Source organism: Eulemur rufifrons, chromosome 2 (assembly GCF_041146395.1).
Source record: "Eulemur rufifrons isolate Redbay chromosome 2, OSU_ERuf_1, whole genome shotgun sequence".
NCBI lineage: Eukaryota > Metazoa > Chordata > Mammalia > Primates > Lemuridae > Eulemur > Eulemur rufifrons.
The window spans coordinates 24,151,690-24,172,416 of record NC_090984.1 but is presented as its reverse complement, the minus strand read 5'-3'; the positions used below and the strand labels follow the sequence as shown (position 1 = coordinate 24,172,416).

Genomic DNA, 20,727 nt, shown 5'->3' with positions numbered 1-20,727 from the left:
TCGAATAGGTACCCCAGGTGATTGTGATACAGAGAGACCCAGGAACTTTGGGGAACATCCCCCTATTTCTATCCTGCCTGTCTCTGTACCCTAGCACCAAATAATTCAGTCCCTTTGGAAAACAGGTAGACACCTGGGGGCTGCCCAATGCCCTTGGCCTACTTAGCCTTCTGTTCCTGGCTCTAAAGCGCTGTAAATGCGGTGGCAGTCGGGCACTGGGGAGCTGTCCAGTCCGTGCACTTGGGCATGAAATCTCGTCCTTAGGTCTCAGACTTAGAAGTCACAAGACCTGATCAATCTCCTTATAGACCTCTAGGCATGCTTCCTTTATTATCTAAGCAACATGCTTAGAGAACCAGCTAAAAGTCACCCAGTGAATTGCAGACAGTTGAGGCTTAGACCCCAAAACGCTCGGCCCAGGCCTCTGGTCTGTACTAGGCTGTGTCCCCCAAGATCTCAAGACCTAGTCAATGAAGGAATCCAGGAAATGATTATCTTACAAAGGCCCATCCCCAACAGAGGTGAAGATGTCATGAGAGCCCCAAAAGTTGGTCTGGTTCAAATCCTGCTTCTTAGTGACTTTGGGCAAGGGACTGCACTTCTCTGTCCCTCATCTGTCTATCTCTGAAATGGGGATAAGAAGGCACCTACCTTACGGGGCTGTGGTGAAGAGTCAGTGAGGTAGTGCCTCTAAAGGGCTTAGCACAGCGACTGCCACAAAGTACAGTCATGGCTGGTATCCGCAGGGGAGTGGTTCCAGGACCCCACAGACACCCAAATCCATGGACACTTAAATCCCTTACGTAAGATGATATGGTATTTGCATATAACCTATGCACATCCTCCTGTACACTTTAAATCATCTCTAGATTACTTATAATACCTAATACAACACAGATGTTATGTAAATAGTTATACTGTATTGTTTTTTATTTGTATTATTTTTTATTGTTGCATTATGTATTTATTTATTTTTTCCCAAATGTTTTTTATCACGATTGGTTGAAGCCACAGATGCACAAGCCTGGGATATGCAGGGCCACCTATAAGCCTCTGTAAGTGTTAACTGTTGTTATTATCCTTTTCCTCTCAGTAAGGGGGTCCCAAGCCCTGGATCTGCGCCACCCACACCTTAGGAAAGCCCCGCAGCCTACTCACCTCAGCAACTCACAGCGGAAGCGTGACAGACGTTTATGGGCAAATTTCAGGTCAGCTGTCAGCCTGCTGCTCCACAGCCTCTCAGCAACAGCCCCTCCTCTGGGCCTGCAGGGAATGGGGCACATGCCAGGGTGGGCCATGTATTCCCTGCAAAGATGCTGGACATCCACAGGCTGCTGCCCCTTGTCCAGGGCCCCTGGACCAGCTCAGGGCCAAGGCAAGTGATCTACACCTTGTTCAGAGGCAGAGCCTGGCTGGACGGGTCCCAGAGAGTTCTAGGGCTCAGCTCCATCTTCATTAAATTGTGGACAGTGATGCCACTCTCTTCCTCTCCCAAAGACAGGGGAATAAGAATCAGCCTTAAAGGTATCATTAACTGGCAGTGCCAGCAGCAGTGGATGCCCTTAAAACGTAAACCTGCCACACCTGACCATGCCTGGCAAGGCTGCTGAGGAAACAGCAGAGGAAAGTATGATCGCGGGAATCGTGGACTCTCAGTGCTGGATCCTGAGCACGCCGCCTTGTTCTCCAGGCCTCACTATTTCTACCTGAGAGATGGAGAGAACAACCCCTACCCCGCACACACCTCTTGGGTCACTGGAGGGAAAGCAAGTCCCGTGGGAAGTGAGTATCACAGACAAATAGAAGGCTCGCGGCATTGCCTCTTCTCCCTCAGGCCTGAGAGGAGGGTGCCAGTCTGGAGGTGGCTAGCGGGGACTGAGTCTGTCAGGGAGAGCCCCTGCCCGCAAGCCTACCCTCTACCTTCTCCAGAAAACCCTTACCAGAGCCTGGGGACCAGGTTTGTGCTGTCCACATATTCTCCCCACATGCAGGCCTCTCCCCCGATCACCAGAGCCTTTTGTTGAAGGGTACCTGAGGGAAAACAGGTAAGAACAGGCTGGTGGTGGGGGGTAACTCTAGGGCCCCCCTTCAGCCACCTTCCCAATGTGGCCCTCTCCTCAGATAAGTTGTTTCATTTCCTACCCTGAAATGTCCGGCCCAGGCCCTCCTGCCTCCCACTCTGTCCCTAAGCCCAGCCTCCTTTGGTCAGCAAGGGGAGCACCCTGCTTTCACCTTCAAAGTCCAGGGGTTCCACTAGGTAGAACTCCTTCCAGTCAGGGCCGTAAGTTATACGGTTCAGGTACCAGGGGGCAGAGAGCAGGGCCCGGAAGCCGGACTGGGTGATCAGTTCCAGCTCCTTCATGTAGCTTACTGGCACCTCTTCTCGCCACACCTGTATGATTGTGTCTGGCTGAACCTGTCACAAAAGGTCAAATGGCAGTAATAGCACAGAGCTGAGGAGATTCCTGGGCCTCACTCACATGCAGGCAACCTAGGCCAAGGGCTATGTCCTCCCTCTGTTTCCCAGCAGAAAAGTATGGGCTGGGCACGGTGGCTCACGCCTATAATCCTAGCACTCTGGGAGGCTGAGGTGGGAGGATTGCTTGAGCTCTGGAGTTCAAGACCAGCCTGATCAACATAGCAAGACCCTGTCTGTACTAAAAGTAGAAAAATTAGCTGGGTGTGGTGGCACATGCCTGTAGTCTGAGCTACTTGGGAGGCAGGAGGATCCCCTGAGCCCATGAGTTTGAGGTTGCTGTGAGCTATGATGATGTCACTGCACTCCAGCCTGGGTGACAGAGAGAGACTCTGTCTTAAAACAACAACAACAACAACAACAACAAAAAGGTAGGTCTCTATGACTCCTAACTGCTGTGCTCACACCTTGATACAGAGGCCGAGGAGTCCACAGACCCTGAGAGAGCTCCCTGCTGCTCTCCCTCCAGGCCCTCTGCAGCCGCCCTGTCCACACGGAGCTAGAAACACTGGCTGTGAGCTGGGGAGGCGAGCAATGGGGCCCAGGTGCTACTATGCCCAAGAGTCTCTAGATGTTACTGGGCACAGGACAGGGTTTCCACAGAGCCCCTGCATGTGAAGGAGGCTAGGATCTAACTGATGAAAAACGAAGAAGGTAGCCCTGCTCCCACAGACCTGGAAGACCCTAGTCTATGACTCAGGAAGGAAAATCCAGCTCATCATGCCAGTCTCAGGAATCCCAGGTGACCTGGCAGCAGAAATAACTCTTGATCAGTTGGCAGCAAGGGAGGGTGGACAGAGGCTTTGATACCTAAACCCGGGGCTCATACCTCTGCAGCCTTTCTAGAGGGAATAGGAGAGTGCTCTGACCGTTAAAGCCTAGTCCAAACCCAGAAATCAGTCCCTCCAGAGGCAGGGAAGGGCTGGGGAGACCAGAGGGAGACAATGCAGGTGGCTCCTTCTCTTCTCTGCCCCGGCTCACCTTTACTTTATTATCAAACACCTCCTGCCATACCACGTAGCCCTTGCCATAAGAGGAGACGATGTTCAGCAGCCTGCAGAGGAGACGAGTGTCAAGAAAGCATCTGCTCAGCTCAGATTGGCTCCAGGCTGTTTGTGCCAGTGCTCTAGGGGTTGAGCCTGGCCGAGGGTCTATTCCCAATTGAGCAGTGTCTTCCCCAGGGTGGGGAACTGACTGCTCCAAACCTGAAGGGATCAGACAAGGGGACCCTTCAGGGGCCCAGAAAGTGGGCAAGGAGGGCCTGACCCTGATATGGAAAGTGAGGACCCCACAGGAGGTGACCCCCAAGGGACCCCGCCCAGCCTCCTTCCTTGCTCACGTCTGGATGTAGTAGGACTCCAGCTGCTTGAAGTCCTCACCAAAGCCTTTCTTCTTCATAAAGTCCTGGATATCTGGGTTGGACTTCCTGAATCCAGTGAAAAAATGAAGATCAATTTTTCAATATCCTGAAAGCCTAAAGTCTGGGGATTAGTCACCTGGCCTCCCACAACTTCCTCCTTTCACCTGAAAAACCGAATAGCCAAGAATCTCAGAAGCCCTAACTGAGGAAGGTGTGGCTACGCAAAGCTTTGTGGAGGGCACTGCTGACAGAGGCTGAGAAAGGATGAGTTTTAAGTTCAAACGCCCAAAGAGATCAGATCTTAATCCTCTCTCTGGATGGCAATGCGTGGGCCCAGGGTCTTAGCACTGGGTCCACACACTCGAGTCTGGCTTCCCTAGCGGCTAGTCTAGGTGGCTGACAAGCCTGCTGTCTGTCACCTGCTGCAGACCCCTTGCCTCACAGCACCTGCATTTTGCTCACCGTGTTCTCCTTCTAGAATATTTTGCCCTGCTCATGTCTCCAAAGAGCAAAACTATTTCCCCAGAAACTGCTCTCGTGCCCAGTTCTCAGAGAAGCCCCTCAACCTCTTTTGAGCTCACTAGATCTGAGGGTTGCCTTCATAAAAAGCGATTATTTTTCTCTATCCTGAATTTTTCCAAGAGCTGGTTTTTAAAACAAACATCTCAAGGATATGAGAGAGGAGGAGAGGTTCACATTGACAGCCTTGCCAAATTCAGGTAGGGCCTTCTCTGCAGGTGGACAGGGGAAGGCCCAGGACCCAAGCAACGTGAGCTGAGACAGACTGCTGTCTTCGAGGTTAGCCCCTGAGAAGCAGCTGAATTAGGTGGCCCCTTGGGTGCTAACCTCTATTCTGAGCAAGCAATTCATCGGGCGCGATGGGAAGATCAAAGAGCTCATACCAGCAGGTGAAATCAACCTCATCTCCTCCAAGGTGAAGATAAAAATCCGGGAAGACAGAGCTGACCTCCAAGAAGAATGTGCTCATGAACTCATAGGTATTGTTGAGACTGGGATTCACGGGGCCAAAGGTGCCAGAGGGCTGAGACCCAGAGTAGCAGGGAGTCAATAATCCAGGGATTCCTAAACCAAGAGAGAACCCCATACAAGCATCACAAATACACAGACCCTCATGCACAGTTAGTTCTACAGATAAGGACATAAGTCACGCAAAGTAAGACAATCGTGCTCATAAACGTCACACACATCGAGGGAGGCCCACTCAGGCACTCACAGACACTAGTAGTCACCATCATTTAGTCACAGAGAAATAAGAATATATCCACAAGCACAGACGGGCGGAGGCTGGGTTCCAGCCAGACAACTGTCAGCGCACACTCCTGCCTTCATGCGCTACCTCCAGCAGGCGTCACCCTTGCTCCCGAAGGCTGCTCTCCTGCCACCTTTAGCCAGAAAAGCAGAGGGAGAGCCTGATCCAGCCACATTGGCAAAATCTTTCTTCTCTTTCTTCTCCAGTACGTGGGGTCAACTTGGATGCAGAATATTTCTACATTTCCTAAGGGGCGTCTCCTTTGGCCCAGAGTCTTTCCCTCCTGAGGCTGAGGCCACAAGATATCTTCAATTTTCTATAAGGCCGGTAGCCTCTTTCAACCTGCCTTTAACCTTCCTGTGGGGTTCAGTCTGGGGGGCCGGAGTATACAGAAGAGATGAGTGAGCAGGAGTGGTGACTGTCCGACTCGAACCTCTGGAGGCCACCCCGGGGTTCTTTCTTTCAGATTCTACCCTGGGAATTGGATTCCTCAGCATCCACTCTAGGGCACAACCACCAGCAAGGGTATCTGAGAAGAATTTGCCCATATTTTCATAGTAACAAGAGGTCTCCTTTGCTCGAAGTTCTTCCTATCTAAATGACCAAGAGGAAGAAGCTGATGGAAAACATTCCTCCAGGGACCAACATTGGGACATGCCATACCCAACAGCCCATTCCCTGAGCCCCCTACTGAGGATGATCAGCAGACTCCCTCCAATCCCAGACATTATTCTTACCTGGTCCCCAAGACAAAGTATGGCCAGGAGTGTCAAACTCTGCCAGCACTCGGATGCCCCGAAGCCGCGCGTATTCAATCACCTCCTTCACATCCTGTGCTGTGTAGATGTGGGTGACAGGGTTGTAGGACCCCTGAAAGGCACAAGACACCCTTCAGGATCTCGTTTCCTGAAGGCTCGCACAGTAAAAGATACCCCAAATACCCAAAGGACTCCCCAGATATCAGAAAACCTGTTCATAGCCCTTTGCTATCAGGGACTATCTTCAAGGAACTTGATCATAATTTCCCACAACTTATCAAATCTGTTTTATCTGAATATTACAATGCCACTGAGATAAACAAGGTAGGTATTATGTCCATTTAGCAGAATATAAATAAATATAGAGAAAAAGAGACCAGGAGAGATCATCTCCTGAAGGTCACAAAGCAAATTAATGGCAAAGTTTGGACTTGAACTAAAGTCTCCTGACTCCAAATCCACCGTCCTTCCCCTATGTCAGTATGTCTGCCTAAAACTGGCTGTTTAGGATGACAGCCATTGTCCCTGACAGCCCAGCCAGGCTCAAACATCAACCCATAAACTTGGTCTGGGAGAAATTGGGACGTACCTTTCTGGTGAGCTCTGGAAAAGTGAAGCTCTCATATGGGAAGGAAGGGTCATCCACCAGATGCCAGTGGAACACATTCAATTTGTTATACGCCATGACATCCTGTAGGTCAGAGCACACACTGTGAACCCAACACAGCCTCAAACCTGGAAAGCTGGGCAGGCTGGCAGGCTGCTCCACACACCCCAACAGGCTCAACCCACCCCAGCTTCCAGTGAAGTGTTTACAGGGTCTTTCTCTCTCTCTCTCTCTCTCAAACCTTCCCATCAGGGAGTGCCTGGCATGGAGGGAAGATCCAGCACATTTCTTCTTTTTCCAGGACATATCCAAAGATGGCTGACAGAAGTGGTCTCTCCTCTTTTTGAGATGAATTCTGGCCACATTGAGAGGAGGACCGCAGCAACCATGGTACCCTGGAGTCTCCATACCCCTCAAACAGCCTGAAGATCAACACTTCCTCCCGCCATTAGTGTTGGGTTATCTGATTGGTGTTTACAAACTGTGAGGCCTGCTGGGAACTTAGTAGCCCCTTAACTCATAAATCTCAGAAGCCAAGGCTGATAGATGTGTTGACTCCTTTGGTTCCACCAGAGAAGCAAAGGAAAAGGCACATGATCTAGAACATCAGTTGTCAGAGAAGATTGCACATCAAACACAAGAGAGTTAGGAACTTCCCCAGCTAAGGCTTTGAACATCTCCCTCCTATGACCTTGTCTAAACTAAAGTTAGCTCTACCTGGCCAAAGAAGCCAATTGCCCAAAACACCTTCTGTATCCCTGGAATCAGCATAAACATTGGTCCATAGTAGCCAGTGGGGTAGATTTGAGTCATGCTTCTTATTTTTGAGTCTTGGAGCAATTCCTCTTCTATATTTCTCCAGGAGCTCACAGAGTTACACACATTCCCCCTCTAACTCTTAAAGAATATGGAACTTGGTCTCTCCCTTGCCCCATCACCCCAGAACCCTGAGCGCAAAGAAGGCATTAAGGCCTGGGTACCAGAGTGTCCAGGATGTTAGACAGTGGCAGGTAATGGCGAGATGTATCCAACAGCAGGCCCCGGTGAGGGAAGCGGGGAAAGTCTTCAACCTCAGTCTTGTTTATAAAGAACTGTGTGGACCAAACATTGAAGATGTCAGGGTTCAAAGGGAGCTTACCATGGGGAACAGGGGGGTGAGGAAAACTCTCCCAAGATCCCTGCAAAGCCAATCTATAACTGTTCTCAGGGAAACTCCCCAAATGCCCCCCACCTCTATACCAGTGATCATAAACCACCACCCTCCCAGACAGTGACTCTCCCACGCCGCCAGACACACTGTCCTACACACCACTCAGCCTTCAAATTCCGGATTTTTCTGACTCTTAACATGTTTATTTTTTACAAAGCAGTGTGGCCTCAAGGTCATTACTAAATAATGACTCAGGGGAACCAAATTATAGTGATTCCAAACAGACCTAATCTACCAAACCAGTTTTCCATCCACATCTCCTTCTACGCTCCTGTTGGGGCTACTGCAAGCCACCAGGACCCTGTCTAAAGCAAAATAAGATTTTTCCAGGACTCTCTACGTTGGGAGAAAACCCCAGGGATTAGATAATTCGGAGCTAAGCGACGGGCAAATATGGGTACAAAGAGCTACAAAGGTCACTGGAAACCAAGAAGGGGGAAGGATGGGAGGGGGTGAGGGGTGAAAACTTACCTATCAGGTGGACACGATGAATACTATTCTGGTGCTGGGCACATTAAAAGCCCGACTTAAGCATTATACAAGGTATCCATGGAACAAAAACATTTGTACCCCCTTAATATTTTTTTTTTTTTGAGACAGAGTCTCACTCTGTTGCCCAGGCTAGAGTGAGTGCCATGGCGTCAGCCTAGCTCACAGCAACCTCAAACTCCTGAGCTCAAGGGATCCTCCTGTCTCAGCCTCCCGAGTAGCTGGGACTACAGGCATGCACCACCATGCCCGGCTAATTTTTTCTATATATATATTTTTTTAGCTGTCCATATAATTTCTTTCTATTTTTAGTAGAGATGGGGTCTCGCTCTTGCTCAGGCTGGTCTCGAACTCCTGAGCTCAAACAATCCGCCCACCTCGGCCTCCCAGAGTGCTAGGATTACAGGCGTGAGCCACCGCACCCGGCCTCCCCCTTAATATTTTGAAATAAAAATAAATAAATACATTTTTTAAAAAAGAAAACCCCAGAGATTAGAAAGGAGCCCTTTTTGAGGGCCCACACTCACCGTGCCCTCAGCAGATTTCCAGACAAGCTGGCTAAAAGTCTCCAGACCTACGGAGAAGGAGAGAGGCAGAGGAGAGACTCAGAACGTGGAAAAAGAGATGCAGCCATTGGGAAGGTTCTCAATGTGACAGAGCACAATGTCTAGATACACAGTGAATGGATGTAGCATAGGCTTGATGATTCTTAATACTTATGAAAAGGGGACACTAGGAAGCCAGTATCCATTTTTACTTTGAATTTTTATTTTGGGAGGTGGCAGGGAAAGGGGTTTTGGTGCCCTTTCTTGCAACATACTAACCTTCAAAACCCATATACCTCCTATCCATATTTCCTAAGGCTTGAACTCACAGGAATATTAAAAAGAGAGGCCATGATGTGTTCTCATGAGAACACATGCAGGGACAAGCCAGCCTGCAAAGTTAAGGCTTTCCATGAATAAATCCATCAGGAGCTTAAGGGAGCTAAGAAAAGGGGTCTCCACTCTGTTGCCCCTTCACTTCTCCCAGATTCAATTGTGAGAAAGTGATCATAAGCTTGAGGTTCCAAGAAGCCTGGGCCCACAGCTAGACTTAGAAGACAAAGAAGCATCCACGCTTTCTCTGCAGAGTCTCACAGGAGACCCAGCTGCAGGGAGCTGAGGTGTGGTGGGCAGCAACTGCCCCAGGACTGACACAGTCCCCCAGAGGCCAGCAAGGCCCAAGCACAGGTACGTCGAGTCCAGAGCATTATATGTTATGGGGAGACATCCCCGGAAACCCCGCAGAAGCCCCATGAAGGATTCTCAGAGTCCCCAAATATCAAAATGAAAGAATCCATGAGCTTTTAGTGGCCACTCAGCACCTAGTTTGAAGCAGACTGCTAGCGCACTGTTTTGGCTTCTCCCTACTCTGACACCCAGCACTCTGGAGTCCCAGATCCCCCTACCCCATCTCACTAATCATAGCACCTGCACAAAAGGGTTACGAGGTCAGAAAGGGGAGTCAGCACGCTATTTCTCCAAAGCACAGAGGGGCAAGGTATAATGACAAACTAAAACAAGGTGTGGTTCTGCGGGAACTGCCTCATCATTTCCCAGGAGAGCATTTACCCAACGTAGTAGAGGTGCTTGGCTAGGTCTGTACCTAGGGAACAAACACCTTTTCAGCAAACCGAGAGGAAGGGCAGGGGCCTGTCACCTGTTCACCTGTTAGCTAGTAAACTCCCCATTTTCTCCAGAAATATATAGTTCTACATATTTTATTACTATTTATTTATTTTTTTACATTTATCTATTTCTTTTGTTACAGCTTTCCTTTTTAAAGAACCTTTCTAATTATGTGTCTTTAGTGAGAGCTGGACAGGCAGTGTTTGTCATGACACCCTCCGACCCCTCCCCCCAGAGCGCCCGCCCAGGGGAGCTGCTGCCACTGCACAGGGTGAAACCTGACAACTTCTAGGGACAGCTCTACGGAGACGCGAAACACTCCAACTGGTTTCCATAAAGAAAACTTTCTAAAGCGGGCATACTCGCTAGGCCCCAAGTCCTGTCCTCCCACCTCACCAACCCTCCCACGTCATGTTTCTCTCTCTCTCTCTGCGTCAGCCCCACCTTGTTACCTCGGAGAGCTCCCCAGACAGTCTCAGAGACGAGTAAACATTTGTCATCATTTATGGTCAGGGTATCTGAAATGACAGAAATGACCCCATTTAGTCCAGGTCTTCTTCTCTCAGATTACAGATCAGATGTTCTATGTAAAAAACACCCAGCAAGATCATATATATATTTTTTATCTTTCAGTGAGGAGACATCCCCAGAGTAGGACAGCTGCCAGATGGCCAGGCCTGGGGCCAGCGTGGGTGGGTGGTCATCACAGTGGCTCTGCAGACCCAGGAAGATGACGCCTGATGAGAGAGTCAGGCTGGAGCAGAGTCCTCTGCAAGGCACCACCTACCTCGTGGTCAGTTTCCCAGCAGAAACGTGAAATCCTGTTTTTAGCTGAAAATATGAAAAGTCTCCTATTGGCAAAGGGAATAAGGACGCTTTCAGGGGAGTCTGGGATCCAGTGCTCCCAAAGCCTTTGTGATCACCCTCCTTTCCCTTTTTCTTAAGGTTTCAGATACTTCATCCAAGAATGTGAGGAAAAAGCCAAGACTCGAATGTTCACTTTGGAGGCTGAGAAGTCCCCAAATGCTGCTGCTCAGGGAAGACAGGAGGCAGTCACAGGATTAATGACTTAGCTTCATCTCAGTATAAATGATCAAAAACTCCTTCTCTCCCCAGTGTAGGGTTTCTTAGAGAAAATCAGCAAAGTGTACGCTTTCCTAAAATAGAAATGTACTCAGTCCAGAAAGCAGGCATCCTGTGGGACTCAATAAATAGCCAGTGTGACATTCCGCAGCCAGCCTTCAGACACTTGTTAAGCTTCTCCATAGGATAAACTTATCTTCTATGGCTCTCAGGACTTGGTTCCCATGGTCATGGGGGACTCTGCCAGGCCAAAGTAATAGCTTCAGACAAGTGCTTATTCTTCTAGGACAGGGACAGGGCAGTACTTACAATTCTCCACTGACTCCAAAGTAGGAAACTGGTTACATCCAGATGTGACCACAGAGACAACCAATATATTCTTCTCCAATGTATGTCGTTTTCCTGCAAAGACAGGGTAAGCTCAGTGTGGCTAACCTGCCGTCAGAAGTAACAGGCAAAACCAAGGCCCCCGTAGGGTCCCTAGCTCTAGTCCCTCAGTTCACACACCTGTGGTAAAAGGAAAGGGAGGACGTGGCATTTGCCCTTGGCATAGGCATGGCCTAGTCATCCATTTCAACTTTTTCATTCCAGTTGTGTTCCCTTTCTCCCCAGTATCGATGTGACCCATGTATGAACAATCTGGATGACAGCTTTTCTTAATCAGGGCTCTGTATTTCTGGCTTCCCTTGGATTATACCAAGCATACAATTTCAAGACCTCAACTGCCTCTCTAGGAGCGGCAGTTCTAGAGCATGACTACCCAAAGTGTGGTCTGCAGATTAGCTGCCAATATGCAAACTGTGTTACTCATTGGTCACTAGATAGGAAGCTTATATGACACCAGAATGTAAATCAATTATGTCAGAGTAAACACACTATCCAGTTCTAATACTTTTTAATAAGATTTTCTCAATGAAGGGAATAGTCTCACATTCTGGTACATATGCTTCTTATCTCCTTGCAGACTGGTACTGTAAGTAGTACTGCTCTTGAAGGCTCCAGATGAAGGGTTTCCAACTTTGTAAACGCCCAGGAGCTAAAGTGAGCAGATGGAGCAGATGATAGGAGATTCTCCCATGCAGAGGAGGCCTGAGATGATGCAGCTGATACCTCAGGGAAGGCACATGGGCACCAGCCCATCCTGCTGTCTTTCTTCCTCTTCCCAAGACAGATTTCTGCGAAGCAGTGGAAAGCCACCCAGAATGAGCCAACGTACTATCTAATATAGCTATAGCTCTACAGACTCCAGTCTACGCAGAAAGAATGCCAAAGCCAAAATAGTAATGCCCTCTCTCTTCCTACCCTCCTAGTGGTTCTTCCCTGTGATTTTCTGGGTGGCTCTGCTTCCATTGCCCCAAGCCTCAACTTAATAAACCCCTCTCTATTCCCTGCTGGAGCCAGATGCATCCCACCGGCACCACACATTCGTGACTTCCTATGGCACTACACAGTTGGGGACAGGACGGCTTGGCAGAAGGCAGGGAGAGAGAATTCAGAAACAAGCTGGAATCCCAGATGCTACCCATCTCCAGGCGGAAGGAACCCGAGAGCCTCAGACCATTCTCAAGGAAGCCTGCTCAAACCTCCTGAGCACCACCGCACGGCTGCATCTCAGCTCTCAGGTGTGCCAAGAAACAAGCTAAGGAGAGGTACTTTCCTGCCTTCGTGAATAAACATATTCTTTCCCCTTCCAGTAAGTACCCTGTATCCCCACACCAATACCTGCCTAAACTCTGCAGGGAGAAGGGAATTTGAGGCAATTCTGGGCCAAGTCAACTCACAACTCCATTCTTAAACCCTAACCACGCCCCCCTCAAAAAAAGGACAAGCAGGCTTTCAGGGCTAAAACCACTCTGAAAGCATAATCTGTCGGGTTATTCCAAGATCTCCAAGCAGACAGGCTATCTCTCCAAATCCATCTCTACAGAGGACTCTGCAGGAAGACCAAGGAGGACGTAACCTAGGGAGAGGGTGAAGAAAAACTATCCCCCTCTCTCTGTCTCCTTGGCCTCACTCCCAAGCCCACACAGCACGGAGCCCCATATCATTGTGTGGAGGGCTTATCTGAGTATCTATACAGGCAGCCGTCCCAAAGAGGACAAAAGTCCTGAGCTTTAGTGTTAATCCTCTGGGCCTCAGTCTGCCAAATAAGGAGAAATCACAAATATGCAACCACCATGGCTCACCGCCCTGATGACAAAACAAGAAAAGCTGCACAAACATCAGGTTTATCTGAACTATTGCTTAGAAGACAGGAAAATACCTAACTCTTTGGTTGTTATTATGTTTTCATTTTTTGAAAACACACCTGTACGTCATTCCCTAAGTCTGTAGTCATTTAGATGGAGAGTGACTACTCTGAAGATCTGCTAAAAATGAAAGCACTTTTTTTCCCAGAACATTGCCCCTAATTTAACACATTGACTGCCATACTAGAAAAAAAATTTTTTTCCTTGGGGCCACGCTGTTTTATTATGAAAATAGAATAAAAGCTTCAAAAACAAAATGATCCTTTCTTATTTAATTAAAAATTTATTTTTTATTGTTTTCTGTGTGTGAATTACATGCAACTTGAAAAATAGTTCACGCAGCTCCCAAGGTACAGAGACATGTGCGTTACGTAGGCTTCACGAGGCCCCGGGCTCAAAACTAGCATGAGTTAAATACAACTCACACGGCAGTTAATGTGTTAAGGGCTCTTTCTCCAGAATTACAGTTCCTCCACTCTCTGCCACCAATCTCACGTGAAGAATCCCTTCCTAAGTGTTCTCAGTGACTCATCTGTGTTTGGGCCGGAAGAAGCAGACACAGAGGCAGGGCTGATGCTCAAACAAATTAGGAGAGGGAAGGTCTGGGGGAGGCAGCAACATGAGGGCTGGCAAAACAGGAGGGACACCAGGTCATTTGAAAGGATGTAAATAAAGCATCATCACTGTGGTTTTCCACCTCCACGTTGCTCCTCTACTGAGCTCTGAAGAGAGCAGGAAACAGGCAGGGGACAGTAGCCGCCTCTGCACACACCCACACACTGTGCACCAGAAGTGCTGAGGTGTGGGAAGCACGGTATGGCAAACAGCCCAATCAGCCAGCAGTGTCATGGGCACATGCGCCACGAGCTTGGCTGGGACAGCAGGAAGTTCCACAGCCTCTAGTGCTCAGGAGGAAGCATGGGCAACAGAGCAGTGGGCTGGGAAATCAGGAAAGGTTGGTTCGGGTCTGGTTCTGCTGCTGCCAAGCTGAGCGAGTCCTGGGGCTCCCACTTCCTTCCTTGTCAACAACGGCAGGGTGGGACCAGATTCCAGCTACTCCTCTTCAGAGCGAACACCTCATGATCCCACAGACAGATAACGCACTCCAGGGTCCCATTCCACAACCACAGCCTCCCACCTCTGCCGCCCGCTCGTCTCCCTGCTTCCATGTAAACCTCCTCTTGTCTTTGGGCTTCTTGAAAAGTTTGTGTTGTTTTTAATTAAAAAGTAGTACACACTAATTGAAAAAATTCAAACAGCAAAGAAGCATTTACAATTAAAAAAATAATAGCATCTGTGGCTCCTTTCTTAGTCCCCTCAGTGAAGAGATAACGGCACTGTTAGTTTTCTACCCTTGCAGTCTCTTTTTAGCAAAATTTTGCCTTATTCATCACAGGTCATCTCTGGACATGGAATCCTCAGCACAAGCACCTGCTTACTACCAAGTTCCACTGCTGAACTTTCTCCAGACTCTAGTACTGTGACCGCTCTATTCCCCTCCTGTTCGCAGCCCTGTCCCATCCTCACCCTCTTCCCTGCGTGCCCAGGTGTGGTGATCCCTCACCTCAGACACACTCTAGCCAAAGCTCACCGCAATGTGTTTCTTCTCTTCTGTTGTGCCCAGTGGCAACACCTTAAACCCTGGGTCAAGCTAACATCTGCCTTCTGTGCCCCTGACCGGGGCTACTACGCCCTACTGGGGGGAAGGGAGAAAAACCACAGCACAGCAGGATTGGGCCACTGTAAAATCATGGTCTCCTAACTCGGCTAGGCCCTGAGGCTGCCCTTGCAATCTTCCATTTCCACCACTGCTTTTTGCTTTTCTCGGCAACAGTTATTTCCAACGTGTACCACTTTTCTCAAGTCTACACCTGATCACCACCTCCCTTATTCTCAGCAGAAAGCACTCTCATCCACCCCTACTTCCTTGCCCTCTCCCCGCTGACAAAAATGTCTGCAACAAACTCCAGTCTTGACCTTTTCCACCCCCATCTTGATGGAAGGAGTTTCCTTTCACCTGTGCGCTGGATCTCTCCTCAGTCTCCTCTTGCATAAATTATTTCCCTTTTCCCCAAAGTCTTCATATTATTTCTTTCTACTGATTGTTTCTCATCAGCGTTAAAATATTTGCAATCCTCCTGGTCTCAACTGCATGTCATCTCAAACACTCACTCTTTCTTTGCCTTCCTGTCACAACTGTAGAGGAAATGTAGCCTAGGCAACTAAGGAGCTGGATTAGCGCTTACTTCAGTGCCTAAAGCGTGGTTAAGTGCTCATGGAGTCGGCCATCGTTAGTCCTCTCTTCGCAGCCACTTACTTACATCCCATGTATTCCTCAATCCACTATGATCTGGCTTCCTCACCACCTCTGAACATGGCTTCACCAAAGTCCCACGGTTCTCCAGCTGGATTCAAGGGATCCTTTCCAACTCATTCATTTACTCAACAGTTCCTTACCAAATGCTTGCCATGGCCAGGGTGTTCTAAGTGCTGGGGATATGGCAGTGACCAAAACAGACAAAATCTTTGCTGTCAGAGAGCTAATATTTTAGAAACTGCTCACTCCTTCTGGCATCTCTTAGGAGCACCAGACATCCCTGCCCTTCTTGAAACTAAACTCCCTCAGCTTAAGGGACACTGCTATCTCTTGGTTTTCCTTCTAATTCCTTGACTACGTAGTCACTCTACTTTTCCTTCACCAGCCTCAATGTGCTGGTGTTCTCCAGGGTCTCGGACTTCTCTTTCTCCCCGCTTACACTCTCCCTGGACAGTGTCATCATACAGTAGGCTGATGACTCCTAAACCTATCTTTCCATGCCCGCTCTTCTTCTGGAGCTCTGGACTTGTACGCCTCTCTCACACGTCCCAAATACACACTGAACTAACTCTCCACTCCTCTCCCTGGCTGACCCTCCCTCTTACTTTGATAACAGCACCGTCTATTTACCTAGACCAGAAACCTTCTTCTCCGACACCTTCCACTGAACTGGATAGACCACAAATTCATTCACTTGAAATAATATTTACAGACTGTCTGCTATGTGTCAAACGCTGTGCTAAGCACTAAGACTACAACAGTAAAAAAAGATTCAGAAAAGTCTTATAATTACAAACCCTTATTCTCTCTTGACACATCGCTATTTTCCCACCCCACTAGGCGAAAGCCTCAGCCTCTTATAATTTCTCACCTGGATGACCACAAGAAAATCCCCCAGGTAGTCTTTCCTTGCCTCTATGAATACCTCATTTCAATCTACTACCCTCTGGGACCTTTTAATATGAAGATCAGATCATAAAAAATCTTTGCTGAAAATCCTCCAATGGCTCCCCATAACTTTCAGAATAAATTCCAGAATCTACCGGATGATCATAAAAAACCACTTGTCTTCTGCTCCTGTGCAGAACTCTCACCATAGCACAACGAACTCTTTACAGAGCCCTGAAAATGCCACATTTTCTCCACACTTTTCTTTGCACATATTGCTTCCTCCATTTGAAACAAACTTCGCATCCCCTCCACATCTCTCCTAGGAAATAGCTCTGGTTTTCCTTTTTTTTTTTTTTTGAGATAGAGTCTCACTCTGTTGCCCGGGCTAGAGTGCCATGGCATCAGCTAGCTCACAGCAACCTCAAACTCCTGGGCTCAAGCAATCCTTCTGCCTCAGCCTCCCGAGTGGCTGGGACTATAGGCATGTGCCACCATGCCCGGCTAATTTTTTCTATATATATTTTTAGCTGTCCAGATAATTTCTTTCTATTTTTAGTAGAGACGGGGTCTCGCTCTTGCTCAGGCTGGTCTCGAACTCCTGGCCTCGAGCAATCCACCCGCCTCAGCCTCCCAGAGTGCTATGATTACAGGCGTGAGCCACCGCGCCCGCCTGGTTTTCCTTTTATAAAACATTTCTGTCATTCCCCCACCCTTTCCTAAGAGACCTTCCTATGTGATCATGAAATAACATATACATACCTTTTTCATAACACTTATCTCAAAATATGCTGTTTATTTGTCTATCTCCTCACCTAGGCTGTGAGTTCCTCAATAGCAGGGACCAATCTCAGTGTCTTTGTATTCCCAGTGCCTGACACATGGCAGTCATTCAATAAATGTTTGCTGAAAAAATGAATGATGCTGGAATTAAAAAAGGGCACATTTAATGCTAGGTATGCATAATGATTGTGCTACATGATAATTAGGCATAAATGGCAAATACTTAATGTAGAGATTACTTTTATACACCCAAACCTAGTATTTCTGAAGTCTTCAGATTGGGGTGGGGGATGCTAAGAAGACACCCAGGCTCACAGAAAGAGCCTTTTCAGACACAGCTCTTAAGGCGTCTGGATCCATAAATCCAAAGATTTAGGACTTTCTACTTCTTTGGAAGGGGGAACTCGCTGCTACATTAGGGTACCTAGAAACTACAAATCTTTATCTCAGTGCACAATAGCTTTTCCCTCCATCCACCCTGCTCCCACTGAATCAAAATATTTCTATCATATCAATGTATTTGATTCACAGAATCCCGGCAGCATGGAGAAAACACACTGGTTTTGGTCATAATTGGCATTTGGTTTGGCTTCTGGATTGGAAACTAAGAAAGTCAACCCAGCCTTTGCCACTTTCCCACTCTTTAATGTCTACCTTGCCCCCATATGCTCTGCTACACTCCACTCCTAGGCCAGTGCCAAAGTTTGTTCCCATGCCCACTCTGCTCTCCTCCCCCTCCGACCTTTGTATACATCATATCCAGGCTTCATCTCCCCATACTCCGCCTAATGAAAGCCCTTGAAATCATTCATTTCCCAGTCATTTCTTCATTCCAGCCAATATATATTGAGCACTTACTGTGCATCAGGAACTGTGCTAGGTGCTGGGGCAGTTAAAAAGAAAAACAAGCCCTGGTCCCTGCCCTTGAGGAGCTCACAGTCTAGTGGGAGAAACAAATACAAACAGTAATTACAAAACAGTGTGATAAGGGCTACGATAAAAATTATAACCACCTCCTGAAAGGGAGGGAGGCTTAACATTGGAGGGGACCTCAGTGTAGGATCCTGAACCTTGAATTGGTGATTGCCAAGCTACCAAGAGGAGAAAAGGTATCCCAAGCTTGGGAAGTGCATTGGCGTGGGTAGGGAAGGAGGCAAGGCCACCCCGTCAAACTTCTTATCCCAGTAAAGTGGGAGTCTGAGAATCCAACTGCCCTGTGCTCGGGCCTCTCCCCAGTGCTGCTGACTTTAGTCTAGACTATGGTGCCTCCTCCCGTGAGTCATTATTTGTAAGTGTTGAACAGAATTCCACTGATGAGACATACCTTATCTTATCTAACTTCTCTCCTGTTTGTGGACATTTGGTAATGTTTCTAAGTTTTATTTTGTTTTGTTTTGTTTGAGAAAGGGTCTTGCTCTATCCCCAGGCTAGGGTGCAGTAGCGTCATCATAGCTCACTGCAACTTCAAACTCCTGGGCTCAAGTGATCCTCCTGCCTCAGCTCCCCGAGTAGCGGAGACTACAAGCATGCACCACCACACCTGGCTAATTTTTGTATTTTTTATAGAGATGGAGTCTCACTCTTGCTCAGGCTGGTCTCGAATTTCTGGCCTCAAGTGATCCTCCCACCTTGGCCTCCCAGAGTGCCGGGATTATAGGTAGGAGCCACTGTGTCCAGCCTCTCAGTTTTTAATATTAAAAACAATGTTCTAATAAACAAATATTCTTGTGTGTGTATATGAATTTTTTAGCAGTTTTGAAAGATTCTATAGGATAAATTCTTAGAAGTGGAAATGCTAGGCCAAAGATATGAAATTTTTGGTTTTGATGCTGCCAATTTACTTTTCCAAATTATTGCACTGATTTATACCCAAACCCACAAATTATGGGCTTATCTCTTCACATTCTTCCAGACCTAGACTGTCTGAATTCTTTTTCATCATTGCCAGCCTAACAAAAACAAACAAACAAGAAAACACTGTTTCAATTTGCATTTCTTTAATAATGACTGAATTTAAGCATTGCTTTGAACTTACCAGCCATATTCTTTGCATGTTTTTTTAGTTAGTTAATTTTCTTTTAATTGATTTGTGGAGCTCTTTCTATAATTTTTACCATTTTCTTTTAAGGTTGCAAATATTTGCCCCCATTTTGTCCTTTAGTTTTTAGCCTTATAGTTCCTTTTGCTTTAATTTTTATGTAGTTAAATCTGTTAGTCTTCTCCTTTATGTTTCCCTTATTTGCTTGCTTAGAAAGGCCTCCTCTACCCCTAGAATTATAAGAATAGTTTCCTCCTAATACTGTTATATCTCTTTTCTTTAGATCTTGATCTACCTGGCATTTACTTTTGTATTTGATATGAGACAGGGATTTAATTTTTTTCCAAATGGATAACCAGTCATCCTTACATATTTACTGACTAACATATCTTTTCACTTTTGATCAAAAATGCTTCCTTTATCATATATTAAATTCCCATGCATATATGAACTCTTGCTTGTCTCTGGAACTTATTTTCTTGGCAATCTTATACTCAGAGAAATCTACCTGTGATATCACCATCATATTTTGTCACTTTGCCCAATATATAAACCTTCTGCTCATTTCTGGTCTCACATTTCCTCCATTCCTATAAATGTTTCCTCTTCTCCACCAGACCACCTGTCCAACACATCACCTACCCTCACAAAGCCTCTGAAATCTTGTTGCACGGTTACGTAACTACCAACATCCTCAGCCTCTTCTACTTCCCCCCTAACTGAAGCCTGCTCTCCCCAGGCACCACACACCACGTCCCCTACAACTTGCTCTGAGAGGCAGCACCTTCACACATCCTAGGGTTGAGATATGGGGCCGCTTCTAGGTCATCCCTTCCACTACCATCAAGTGAAAAAAATACCTCTCTTCTGTGGCTCATGCCATTTAGCTGTTGAATCTTGAGCCTTTCCTTGTCATAACACTCTGCAACTTCTTGGTCACTTCTTTATTTACTCAAAACTTTGGATCCTGATACTCAGTTTTCCTCTCCCCTCAAGACTGGCTATCGTAGATGATCTCAACACCTAGGCAGAAGAACTTAGCCATGTTCTGGCTTAGCAACCACACTATCCTCCTCCTCAATCTCCCTGCCATGATCACCTCTTGGACCTTCTTGTCCTCTAGAAGCATTCAAGCTCATTCTCCCCAGCTTTATTTTTAAAATTTTTACTTTTTAGAGAGGAGGTCTCACTATGTTGCCCAGGCTGACCTCAAACTCTTGAGCTCAAGAGAGCCTCCTGCCTCAGCCTCCTGAGTAGCTGGGATTACAGGCACATGCCACTGTGCCTAGCCATTCTCCCAAGCTTTAATACTATATACCCAACTGTTTGCTGGATACCTCACACTCAACATTTCCAGAATCAAACTTACTTTTTACGATTCTCACTCTCAACCTCTTAACCAATTTCTCTCCCTCTCTCTCCTTTTTTTTTTTTCCAGACAGGGTCTTACTGTGTAACCCAGGCTAGAGTACAGTGGCATCATCATAGCTCACTGCAACCTCAAATTCCTGGGCTCACGCAATCTTCTT

The 20,727-nt window shown here is 47.3% G+C and overlaps 1 protein-coding gene across 1 annotated transcript in view; it reads right to left on the bottom strand.

Moving 5' to 3' along the window:
* HEXA (hexosaminidase subunit alpha) overlaps positions 1 to 20,727 on the bottom strand; it is a 29,348-nt gene that overhangs the window by 690 nt on the left and 7,931 nt on the right. The window contains exons 2-13 of the mRNA XM_069482105.1: positions 11,233 to 11,325; positions 10,293 to 10,358; positions 8,698 to 8,744; positions 7,452 to 7,562; positions 6,454 to 6,555; positions 5,844 to 5,976; positions 4,739 to 4,919; positions 3,816 to 3,902; positions 3,458 to 3,530; positions 2,233 to 2,416; positions 1,941 to 2,031; positions 1,159 to 1,263 (exon numbers count right to left, since the gene is read on the bottom strand). Of these exons, the coding sequence (XP_069338206.1) occupies positions 1,159 to 1,263; positions 1,941 to 2,031; positions 2,233 to 2,416; positions 3,458 to 3,530; positions 3,816 to 3,902; positions 4,739 to 4,919; positions 5,844 to 5,976; positions 6,454 to 6,555; positions 7,452 to 7,562; positions 8,698 to 8,744; positions 10,293 to 10,358; positions 11,233 to 11,325 (1,273 nt within the window). The remainder of the gene's footprint in view (positions 1 to 1,158; positions 1,264 to 1,940; positions 2,032 to 2,232; positions 2,417 to 3,457; positions 3,531 to 3,815; positions 3,903 to 4,738; positions 4,920 to 5,843; positions 5,977 to 6,453; positions 6,556 to 7,451; positions 7,563 to 8,697; positions 8,745 to 10,292; positions 10,359 to 11,232; positions 11,326 to 20,727) is intronic.